This window comes from Grammomys surdaster, unplaced genomic scaffold (assembly GCF_004785775.1).
Source record: "Grammomys surdaster isolate TR1022 unplaced genomic scaffold, NIH_TR_1.0 126109, whole genome shotgun sequence".
Taxonomy (NCBI): domain Eukaryota; kingdom Metazoa; phylum Chordata; class Mammalia; order Rodentia; family Muridae; genus Grammomys; species Grammomys surdaster.
The window spans coordinates 1,137,042-1,149,789 of record NW_021620917.1 but is presented as its reverse complement, the minus strand read 5'-3'; the positions used below and the strand labels follow the sequence as shown (position 1 = coordinate 1,149,789).

Genomic DNA, 12,748 nt, shown 5'->3' with positions numbered 1-12,748 from the left:
AGCATTCAGTTTCAGTGGGAGTGCAGGAGTAGCTGCTTATCAGCCTCCTCGGTGAAAACTTTTTCAAGATATCTAGCAACCTGGGTCCTAAAAGACAAGCAAACGTCAATGGTTGAGTTTATTTATTTTTGTTGGGAATTGGGCCTCATTAATGTTAGATAAGCACTTCTCCAGTACACAATCCTGCTAGCTAGCTGGTTGCTTGCCTGAAATCTCCCCCCTCTCCCCTCCTCCTTTTCCCCATCTCTCTATTTCTTACCATCCTTCCCTCTTGCTCTCACTGTCTCTGAGATAAGTTCTTACTAAGGTGCAGACGCTAGCACAGAACTTGTAATCCTTCTACCTCAGACTCCCAAGTAGCTGGGATTATAGATTTATGCCACCAGGCCTGGCTTCAGATTCAGTTGAAATGAAGCACTTACTTTGAAATGAGAATCTAAACCCAACCTTTAATGTAGATGTTCTTCCATTGAGGTTAAAAATATTATTTTTCATGTTACTATGAAAATGACACATCAGCAAGGTGTCACAGTGGCTCACAGTTGTAATCCTGGCACTTGGGAGGGTGGGAAGAGGGATTGCCTGAGTTCAAAGCTGGCTAGCCTGTGTTACAAAGTGAGATTCTGTCTCAAAAGAAAACAAAAACACAGTCTATCTAAAGGTAAGAAATTCTTCTATAGATAGCCAAGTGAATGATTCTTATGTAGCAGGACACTAACGTTCAAATGTTATTATTGTTTGTTTTTCTATGTAGCCCTAGCTGATCTGGATCTTACTATGAAGACAAGGCTGACCCTGAACTCAGAGAAATCCACCTGCCTCTGCCTTCTGAGTGCTGGGACTAGAGGCATGTGCCATCACACCTGCCCATATTCAAATATTTTAAGTATACATATAAATTATTAGTTCACAAAAATTTGTTTAAAAATTAGAAAAGTTCATGAAAAGGTTATAAAAGCTCAAGTTTATGTATCAGAAAGCACAACTGGAAAGTCAGAAAATGTCACTTATAGCACCATCACCAGTACTCAGGTCACTCGCTTCTATACACTAAGTACATCCTGCACTGCTCTTGTAAAGATCCTGTAGATAAATTATTAAAAAATTCCATTTACAGACATTTTTAAAATGCAACGTTAGGTATTGAAGATAAACAAAATATTAACTTTAAAAACTTTCATATGTGCTTTAAATTAATCAAGAAAAATCAAAAGACTTACCATTCACTGCTTTTTCATAATTTTTTCCTAGGTTTATTAAGTTTCGTAGTCCAGGATTGAATTGTTCCATAACATTCTGATAAACAAACACACAAAACAAGTTAATAAACAAAAGAGGGAGGGATATCGATATTCTGTCACTGTGAGGTCTAGAATTCCTATATAATAGAATTTATAGATAACAAAGTCTCAGATGCTTGCCTAAATATTTATTTATTTATTGAGACAGGGTCTCAGGCCTTGCTTATATACATAGGAACTTGCTATGTATATGAAGATGGCCTTGAACTTCTGACCCTCCTACTTTTACTTCCCAAGTGCTGGAATAACTGGTGTATATTACCATGAGTGGTTCACACAGTTTTGGGGATCAAATCTAGGGCTTCATGTATGCTAACTGAGCTAAATCTTCAGCTTACAATAATGCAGATGTAAAAATCCCAATGAACTCAATTGTCTGACCCAATGGAACAGGCAGCAAGGTGGATGTAATCTGGCCATTTTCAGTTACCCAAGGGCTGCCTAGAATCTGCTATAAATGGAGCAAGCAGGAGACATTCACATCCTTCCCAGGGCCCATGGGGACTGTGAGCCTGGAGGCCAAATAACCCTCTCTGGTACAGGTAGATTGTTTGTGGCTGCCATATTAGGAAACAATCTGCTTGAGCAGCTACCTCAACTTAATTTATAATTAAAGGTAATGTTCTGGCTATCAAGTGTTTAGAAACTTCAGGGCAATCTTGCTTTCCTTTTGCTTGTACCTGTGCAGTACAGACAACAAGGATTATTCCCAGGGTGCTGGCTTTATGACTAAGGACACAGCAACATATGGTGACGATAGATGTCTGCTCCACGTTGGACCAACAAGTTGCCTCATATTCATTCAAAACGGTGCACTCAGCCCTCCCTACCAGTTCTCCCATGTATGTAGTCTACATAGATGACCAAAAGATACAGGATGGAAAACAAGCTAACATTCAATGCATCAGATGCTTTACACCCACCCTTCAGAGGAAAAAGAGGCTCTCCATTCGTAACTGGGAATAGATGATGAATGACACGTACAGTAAGTACTTAAATAGTGATAAAGAAACTACAATGAGAAAGCCCGCATCTTATATTTTAACCCTTGCTATTACTCCAAAGAACCTTCCAATCACGTGGTTCCCTCCCTTTTAGTACCACCATTTTGACTATCCACTCAGCTTCAATTTTAGAGAATAACTTCTGGCTCCCTCTAGTAATTCAGGAGGACCTCCTTCTCTATTATACGCTCCTCTTTCCTGTTCGATTGACAACTTTCTCGTCAGCTAACAGTATTCATTGTGACTGTAAATATTGGTCACTACAATTCAAAGAAAGTACTTAAGGTCACGTTTCCTTTCTTAGTAGCCTTTTTGGTTTTCCTGGAATTAACAGTTGGCTTGCCCTTCTTCCCCCTTGCTTCTACAAGTCTACCTTAAGTCCTTTCCCATGCAGTGTCAGATCAGGCACAGCCCTATGAATGTTCTTTCTCATTTCCCCTTGCAAGGGCTCTGTCCTTTCTCTCAGCCCCACCTAAGGCTGCCAGGCCGCTGTCCTTGCATGATCCTAGCTGGCTGCCTGTATTGAGAGCTCCCATTCTCAATGTCCACTTTCTTCCTTTCTGTTGGAGATTATTCTTCAAAACTGATGTAAGAATGATGTATGAGAAGTGTATCCGTGCTTCCAAATGTCTGAAACTACTTACAAACGTTAAATTATTTATTGTTGTGTGGGGGAAGGAGGGAGGGAGAGGAGGAGTGTGAATGTATCGACACACAGAGGGCAACCTGGGGTAGTCAGTTCTTCCTGAGACTATGTGGAGTCTGGAGACTGAACTCGGGTCGTCAGGCTGGGTGACAAGTGCCTTCTCACTATCCTCTGGAACTACTTTTACCTTGACATTTGTTTGCTGTTTTGCTGAGCAATATAATATACCCACCTGTCTTCCTCAGAATGTTTAAGATGCTGCTTTACTTCTTCAGCATCACGTTCACTGAAGTCAATGGACTTTTTGTTTGTCTGTTTGACTCCCCCGACCCTTGACCCTTTAGGATGTTTGTATGCATGCCTGTGTGGATACCAGAGGTCAATAACCGGTGTCTTGCTCTATTGTTCCTTACCTTGAGTTTTGAGACAGGGTCTCTTATTGAATTTGGAGTTTGCCAATTCAGCTAGACTAGCTGGCCAGCAAGACCCAAGGGTGCACTGGGATACAGGCATTTGCAGCTGTGCTTGGGTTTTATGGCTACTGGAGAGCCAAACTCAGGTACCCATGGTTGCAAGCAAGCACTTGCCTGACTGAGACATGTCCCCAGCTCTCCTCTTCTTTAAAGTATAATTTTACAAGCTATCTCTTTATCCCTATGTTGTAAAATCAACAGTGGCCCTCCTCACTGTGGGTATCTTCTCCTTTTATTTTATGAGGTCCTTGGTAGCTTCTAGCCATGTGGGAAATCAGTCTGTCAGATCTGGAAAACACTTGCTTTACTTTTTGTTTCTTGTTTCTTTTGGAGCTCAGATGAAGGTTTTATGCTTCCTAGATTTATCTAACTTTACCTTTTCTCTGTTTTCCCACTCTGTCTTTATGTTTTACATCTGAAAAATATTCCCAACTTTACATACTAATTTTTTTTTTGCTTTCTTTTGAGAAAAGTTGTTGCTAAGTAGTTCTGACTGGCCTCCAACTCATCCTCCAACTCATGATCCTTCTGCCTCAGCCTTCTGAGGACTGGGATTATAGGTAGGTGTGTGCTATCCTACCCGGTGTTTTTAATTACACACACATACACAATGTATGTATAATTTTTTCTGAGTGCTTTAGTATCTTAGCTCTTCCTTTTTTAAAAATCACCATTCTAGCCTTTGTTTATGAATGTGATGTCCTCTCTTCTGAGTACCCTAGAGTGTTGATATTCGATTCCAGTCCCCTATGGCATCATCTCCTAATTATATATTTTTTAAACTATCCCTCTGATAAAGGCTTTTATCCAACTTCTGGTGTTATTATTCGCTTTGTTTATTCAATTAAAAAACTATCTTATTGTTTTATGTATATGGGTATTTTGACTGCATGCATATTTTTGTACCACATGTGTGTCTGGTACCCACAGAGACAGGAAGAGGGTGTTGAACCCTCACAAGCTGGAGATAGATGGTTATGAGATGTCATGTGGGTTCTGGCAACCGAACTCCAGTCCTTAAAAGAGCAGCCAGTGCTCTTAACTGCTAAGCCTCTCTAGCCTGTTTGTTTGTTTGTTTGAGACAAGGTATCTCAAAGTAGTTCAGGGTGGCTTCAAACTCATAATCCTGTGCCAGTTTCAATAGTGCTGGGATTATAAGTGTGCGGCATCATGCCTGACATCTGGTGATTATTCATTTATTTAAAAGACAGAGTCTCACTATGTTACCCTGGATGGCCTACAACTCATTATGTACATCAGACTGCCTCTGTGCTGGGATTAAAGGTATATGCCACCATACCCAGCCACTTCTGGTGATCTTTAAAGGGGGTAGTTGGGTAATGGAGAGATAGCTCAGTGGTTAAGAACATATATTGCTCTTCCAGAGTATCCAAATCAGTTTCTAGCACCCACACCACACCCTCTTTTGATCTCTGTGGGCACTTGTACACATGTGATGTACACACACACACACAATTTCTCTTATTTTAATAAGTCAGCTCATATTTACAAATAAAGCCCTTCTCGCTTCTGCAGAGCTGTGGGTGGTAGGTAGCTGCTGCTAGTGGCTGCAAGCACATTGTCTAGACAGCAAGTCCATGGGGAGCCTGACTATGGATAGCACTCAGGGGCATTGTTTCTACAAAGACATTCCTAATTCCCAATCATTGGGTAGAAGGGAGAGAAGAGCATCCAACAGATGATTAGCCTTTCTGTCAATCAGGATGGGGGTTCGGAACAGAGTATACTGAACCAGTGTTCACCAGATCCCCTGTGCACTTTTACCTCTGGTGTTTAAGACCCAAGCTGCAACATGTCCTCAGATTAATTCTCTAATTTGTAGGCAGAAGAGATCCATTCTCAGTGGCAATTGGGATAGGGAAGGGAACCTGGTGGCTGAACCACCTTCCATGCATACACGCTTCCATCCCAGCCCTTGGCTGTTGAGGTCCTAGGGTGAATGGCTTACTCAGCCCCAGTATTTCTCTGTGGATCCCTTGGGTACATGTAAGCCAGCCATCACTCCTCTATTACTCAAAGGAGGTTTCTTTACTTGTTTCCTTGCTTCCTTCCTTCCCTCCCTCACATGTCTTATGCATCCTAGGCTAGCTTCAAATTCTTTATGTAGCCAAGGAAAACCTTGGACTTCTGATCCCACTGTCTTGGCCTTTCAAGTGCTGGGATTACAGGTGCATGTTAGCATGACGCTCATGTACTGCTAGGGGTAGAACCCAGGGCTTGCTGCATGCTAAGCAAGCACGCTTCCAGCTGACCTACATCTCTAGCCATCCTACCCACAGTTTTAGATTTTTTTGGTCAACTGATGTTTCCCCTTTAGATGTCTGCACTATATATAGATACGTGTGTGTGTTATTCCATACTGTCATCATGTCAGTGTATTCTCAGAAAGAGGGAAAGAAAGCCACAAGGATCCCTCTGTTTGGAAGTCCATCCACCTTGTATCACTGGAGCAGGCAGCTGTCCTAGGTCTACAGCTGGGCAAGAATGCCCCAAAGCTTCTGGTCCCCACTCTTTTGATGAACTCTCAGCACCTAGTACTGTTTATCTGCAGACACACTGCTATTGCTCTAGTCTCTTCTTAAAACCTCCTTTAAGCATTTCACTTTAAAATAGGTTAGGCCTCACGAGGAGCTATTAAAACAATGTCTGTGCACATGGATGCCGGTGAAACGGCTCAGCGGGTAAAGGCATTTGCTGTACAAGCTGACACTCTAAGTGTGACTCCTAGAACTAGGGTGGAAGAAGATAAAAAACTATCGAAAGTTATCCTCTGATCTCACACATTCTATGTCATGCATATGCTTACACTCACACCACACACACTCACACATACATACAGTTCCTAGACGTGGTGATTCCCCTTAGCTCCCAGAGAGACATTTTCTATGATCCGAGTACATTCTCAAATCCATTCAATAGCTACTTGTACAACAAGGATGGCTATGACCTTACTTGGATTTTGACAGTGACCTTATTTGGGCTTTGGCAATTAAAAATATTTTACCTTTTAATTATGTGCTGGATTTTTTTTTTTTAACTTAACACAAGCTAAGGTTACCTGAGAGGAAGGAACCTCAAGTAAGAAAATGCTTCCATGAGATCTGGCCTTAGTAAAGCCTCTGGGGCTTCTCAACCTTTCTAATGCTGTGACCCATTAATACCGTTCTTCATGTTGTGGTGACCTCCAACCACGAAATTATTTTGTAGCCACTTTATAATTGCAATTTTGCTACTGTTATGAATTGTAATGTAAATATCTGATATGCAACCCCCAAAAGGGTCATGACCCACAGGTTGAGAACCATTGCTCTAAGGCCTTGCCTTAGTTAGTGATTGGCTGAAGGAGGGCCCAGCCCATTGTAGGACCCCTGGGATGGTGGTCCCAGTTCTATAAGAAAGCAGCTGGAGCAAGCCATGAGGAGCAAGCCAGTCAGCAGTGCTCTTCCACGGCCTGTGTCAGCTCCTGCCTCCAGGTTCCTCCCTGGTATGAGTTCCTGTCCTAACTTTCTTCCATGATGAACAGCAAACTCTTTCTTTCCTAAGTTGCTTCGGTCATGGTGTTTTGTCACAGCAATAGTAACCCTAAATAGAGCAAATTATGTGTCTTTGTGTGTCTGTGTGTGGGTTATGCACATGAGTGCAGGTGCCTGCAGAGACCATCTGGTGTCAGATGCACTGGCTCTACAGTTACAGGCTGATATTGGTCACTTAACAAACGTGCTGGGAACTAAACTTGGGTGCTTTGTAAGAGCTTTTAACTGTTGAGCCGTCTCTCCAGCCCCAGATTTTTTTGCCAATCTTTGTATCCCTTATTGCTTTCAGAGAGAGGACTATCTGTATAAAATTTTATCTTATATATGAATCTGCACAGCTATCACCTCAACCATGACACAGGATGGTCCATCCTATCAGCACAAAAATCTCCTCTGTGCCCCTTTCTAGTCATTCCTCCCCCACCCACCCTGACCACTCTAAGTCTATTATGAGAATGTTATGTAAATGCAGTTACACAGTATGTGACCTTTTTTTTTTTTTTTTTTTTGTTTGTTTTCGAGACAGGGTTTCTCTGTGTAGTTCTGGCTGTCCTGGAACTCACTCTGTAGACCAGGCTGGCCTCGAACTCAGAAATCCGCCTGTCTCTGCCTCCCAAGGGCTGGGATTAAAGGCGTGCGCCACCACCGCCCGGCAGTATGTGACCTTTTGAAGATAGACTTTTTCACTCAACACAGTGTCTTTAAGAAGTATCCAACACGGTAGGTGTATTAATAGCTACCCCTCTCTTCTGTTTGTGCCAGCTGTGCTTCATGGTACGGATGTATCGTACTGTGCTTCATGGTACAGATGTATCGTACTGTGCTTCATGGTACGGATGTATTGTACTATGCTTCATGGTATGGATATATCGTACTTTGCTTACCCAATTTATGAATATAGGTTGTTGCAGGTTTAGAGCTACTCTGACTAAGCTGATATGAACAATTATGTACAGGTCTGTGTATGAGCATAAGTTTTTAGATCTATTGGATAAATACACAGGGTAGGTGTACTTTAACTTTATGAAATGCTGCCAGGCCTGCAGGCAAAGCAGCTGGGCCACTCTACCATCCCATCCACAATGTTGGAGAACTCAATGATTCTTAAACCCTAATAATCTCATAGGGATGTGACTTACTTGGTAGACCATTTGTCTAGTAAGCATAAAGCCCCGGGTCCCATCTTTAGCACTACAGAAACTGGGCATGCTGGTGCAAATGTGTAATCCCAGCACGTGGGAGGCGGCAGCAGATCAGAAGTTCACAAGGTTAAGGTCATTCCTTATCACACAGGAGCTTGAAACCAGCCTGAGATACGTGACTGTCTCAAGACAACAACAACAACACCCTCATTAGAAAACAGTCATTTCCTAACTGAAAAATGAAACTACTTTGAATGCAGCACAAGTAAAGTTCCTATAATATTCTTATGCAGCTGGGTGCATATGGTAAAAATCAGAGGGGGCCATTACAGAACTAGCCTGTCCTATAGCATACAAGACCATTACAGAACTAGCCTGTCCTATAGCATACAAGCAGCCATATAAAAGTAAAACAAAACAAATAAAAAAAACTAGATCTGTTCTAAGTATGTTATTTGTATAAAATAAGAGAAAGGCGTAATTTGGTTGTGTATGCCTGGGAATGTGTGTATGTGCAAGTGTCTGTATGTGTGCATGCGTGTGGAGAACAGGGGTCAAACTTAGGTACCTGTCCTCAAGAGCTAGCACCTTGTTGCTTGAGACTGAGTCTCTCACTGGAACCCAAGGCTCTATTAGGCTAGGCTGGCTGCCCAGCAAGCCCCAAGCATCCACATGTCTCTGTTAATTGGTAAATACTGGTGTTACAAACACACACAACCATGCCCAGGTTTTTATGTCAGTGCTGGGGATCAAACTCAGCTCCTCATGCTTATGGAAAAGCACTTTTCCTAATGAGCTGTCTCCTCTGGCCTCTTAATTTGTTTTTCTTTTAAAACAGGGTCTTATGTAGTCCTGGCTGGCCTGGTACTCACTATATAAACTAGGCTAGACTTGAACTCAGAGATCTGTCTGCCTCTGCCTCTCAAGTGCTAGGATTAAAGGTATACATCACTACATTTGACTCATAATTTGATTTTTTAAAAAAAGATAACTCTTGAAATAATAACCCTAACATCTCATGATGAGCACTGAACACACACACAAATCACTATCCACACAGTCTTAGCTAAAAGGCCAAGAAATGAGAATCACTATCTAAAGAATTCATAGATTTTTTTAACTGAGACTTAAGACTATACATTCAGCTTTGAAGAAAACTAGAGTTCTTAAGCTAGACAAGTTCAACATGTCGTTTAGTTCTCTGATATTTAGGTTTAGCTACAAAAATGTTGGCCCCTTTCGACCATGGAAAATCCATTTCTATACTGGCTCTTGGCCACGAATCTAGTTATTTTAGCTGAAGTACAAGTTATTTTTAAACTGAAGAACAAAAAAGCAACACTGCCTCTGTACCATGAAGTCTGGAAGATGTTACAGCAGCAGGGAGCACACGCACTTGTGCGTTGAGTGGGCTCTATGTTTTAGAAAGGCAGTCACTGGGTCAAAGGCCAGGACTGTGGCCAGGTTTGCTAAGACCTGAGCTATGCCACTGCCTACAACTGGAGGTCATTAGCAGGAAAGACCAACTCCATTTCTAGTTTGGAGGAAAAAACAGAAGACTTAAGAATGAAATGGATGGAAAAGATACAAATGGGCCAAGAAACACTACTTTTGTTTGAAAAAAAAAAAAAGGAAAAAAAGCTTAGTATATATCCACCAGTTACTATTTGCCAATTAGTATAAATCACCAAACCAGTTTCCACTAGAATGGTTCTTTTCCATTCAGTAAGTATGGATACCTACTGTTACAAAATAAAGTCTAGGTTAATGTATTAGCAGTATAATTCCACTTGGGATAAATCTGATGTGAAGAGGGTTTGGTTCTATCCAAAAAACCAAACCAAACCAAATCAAATCAAAATACCCCAAACCAATCAAACAGAAACCCCTCAGTAGCTTTGAAGAAAAAGTGGCTGTCCATTTGAAACAAACTGGTGATGCTGCACAGGTGCAGTCCAGATACTTGGGAGGAGGAGGCTCAGGAGATCATTCTGAGCTATGCAGGCAGTTGAAGGACACCCTAAGCAACTTAGCAAGTGTATGTCTTAAAATAAGAAAAATTGTCAGGTGGCAGTGACACACACCTTAAATCTCAACATTCAAGAGGCAGAGGTAGGCAGATCTAGGCCAGTCAGGTTTGGTGAGTTTTAGGACACCCAGGGCTACACAGAGAAACCATCTGGAGTAGGGTGGGGGTGGGGGGCTTTTCTAAGGCTGTTCTCTACATAACCAAGGGCAAATTGTTTGATATTTTAGTACTTTGTCTTTTGCAATAAAAAAAATGTGAGTAATATTTACAGAAGATAATCTTTAAGTGATATACAAGTCTCTAAATAAATGCCAAGGTCTACAGCTTGGAATTTTATGTCATTTTACACAACCCCTTGTATGACTGGAGACAAATGTTAAGGTGGTGTGGCAGGCATATCTGTGACAAGAGTTAACTGAGGATACAGAGACAGACGTCATTTGGAGAAAGCTTTGCTTCCTCCTTCCTTGAGTGGTGCTGGAAGCTGCTTCTCCTGTCCTGACCTTGCCAATATTTGATTACCTCCTTGGCCTTGGGGAAAGTATCAGGAGCAAATCTGGCAAAGAGACAACTGCTTGAGGGCCAGCAGGTGGCCACAAGAGTCACACTGTCCATGCTCGTCATGGATGTGGAACACAAGCTGGTTAAGGAAATCCAGAAAACTGAGATGGGGCTTTTTAAGCATTAAGTTAGATCAGAAATACTTATCTGAGCCAGCTTTGGTGATACGTGCCTGCAATTCCAACAGGTAGGGGCCCGAGGCAGGAAGATTGAGAGCTGGAGACCAGGCTAGATCCTGTCTCAAAAAGCAAAACAAAACAAACAAAAACTTTATTCAAATATGTAAACTCAAGAATTCTCTCTGTTGCTAGGCTTGGTGATGCATGCCTTTATTCCCAGCATTTGAGAGGCAGAGGCAGAGGTACAGACAGGCAGAATTCTGTGAGTTCCAGGCCAGCCAGGTCTACAAGTGTTCAGGACAGTCAAGGCTGTTATGCAGAGAAAGCCTGTCTCAAAACAAAACAAAGCAACAAAACAAATGAACAAACAAAACACTCTGGCTCCCATAAATCTATGCTACCTATTATATTATTTATTAAATGGCATTGTATGTAATTCGTGTTGTCTGTAATCTGTAACATGCCACAGAACTGCAAGTGTCAGAGACAAGGCCCATTTTGAATAATTGGGTGATTAGCATCACCTCTGTGAGCCTTAGTCTGCTTTACAAATGGAAATAGTGATAATTTTTATTTTCTAATAAATATGAAGACCGAATGTGATAATCTAACATTATAGAACTCCTATGTATTGTTTTATTACATGTCATTTTTGCAGTTCTGTGATCAAACCCAGACGTTAAGCATGCTAGTCAAACACTCTGCTCCTAAGCCCCACCCCAGCTCTAGGGAGCACTTACACACTCTTCCTAATACTTGATGCTTGGTACACACTGAATCAGTTGTAATTAATACTGCAAGAGTAGACCTCTAAAACACTGGTCCATCTTCAAACAGATGGCCATTCCGGTTTACATAACACAGAAACAAATATATCAGCTCTCCTACCTCCAAATGTCATTATCAGGATGAGAGAGGTCACAAAATATCTAGAGAAGGAGCCAACCACAGAAAAATAAAGATGTTCTTATCTGCTTTATTCAGCCGAGAGGTTTTGGTTCGTCTATTAATTGCTTAGATTTGAAATATCTGTTAATTCTCATGGTGCTATGATCCTGGCTTAGCATGACTTGGGTCTTGTTTGATCCTAACCTCAAGGTTATTAGTTACCCCATTTTACAGATGAGATCCAGAAACTCTGAGGCATTACATCTTAAACCTTGGTAATCATTCAATAGGCAGCAAGAGATCTCACTACCAACTTCTGCACTCACCCTGGTGCCTCAATAGCTTCTTCAGGTGTGTTGTGAAACGCATTGGGGTAAAAATGCTTTCATGATGTCAGAGCACTGCACTGTGAGAAATTAAGGAAATAGCTACAGTGTTTTTTTAAATATTTTCTTAGATTCTTACTACCCATTTTTTGTGACTGTAATTAACCTTCCAATAGCTTTTGAGTAATTTCTGATCACTTCCTATTTTTGTTTCCCATTAAATAAAAAAAAAAAAAAGAACAAAAGGAGAAAGAAAAAAGAAGAATCTGGAGCCAGCAGGATGGCTTAGTAGGTAGAGTTGTTTGCTGCCAAGCCTGCTAAGCAGAATTTGAGCTATAGAACCCACAGGGTACAAGGAGAGAACTGAATCCTGCAAGTTGTCCTCTAATCTCACACATGTGCACACATACAGATAAGTACACATTTTAAAAAGCATAACAGGAGGAAGAGGAAGAGGAGGAGGAGGAGGAGGAGGAGGAGGAGGAGGAGGAAGACAATGACGAAGAAGAAAAAGAAGAAGAAGAAGAAGAGGAGGAGAAGGAGGAGGAAGAGAAAAAAGAAAGAAAGAAAGAAAGAGAGAGAGAGGAAGGAAGGAAGGAAGGAAGGAAGGAAGGAAGGAAGGAAGGAAGGAGCTGGGCAGTGGTGGCGCACGCCTTTAGTCCCAGCACTTGGGAGGCAGAGGCAGGTGGATTTCTGAGTTTGAGG

General features: G+C 41.6%; 1 protein-coding gene across 1 annotated transcript in view; it reads right to left on the bottom strand.

Moving 5' to 3' along the window:
- Positions 1-12,748, bottom strand: part of Baiap2l1 (BAI1 associated protein 2 like 1) — a 92,347-nt gene that overhangs the window by 59,450 nt on the left and 20,149 nt on the right. Inside the window, exon 2 of the mRNA XM_028756108.1 lies at positions 1,221-1,296. Within this exon, the coding sequence (XP_028611941.1) occupies positions 1,221-1,296 (76 nt within the window). The remainder of the gene's footprint in view (positions 1-1,220; positions 1,297-12,748) is intronic.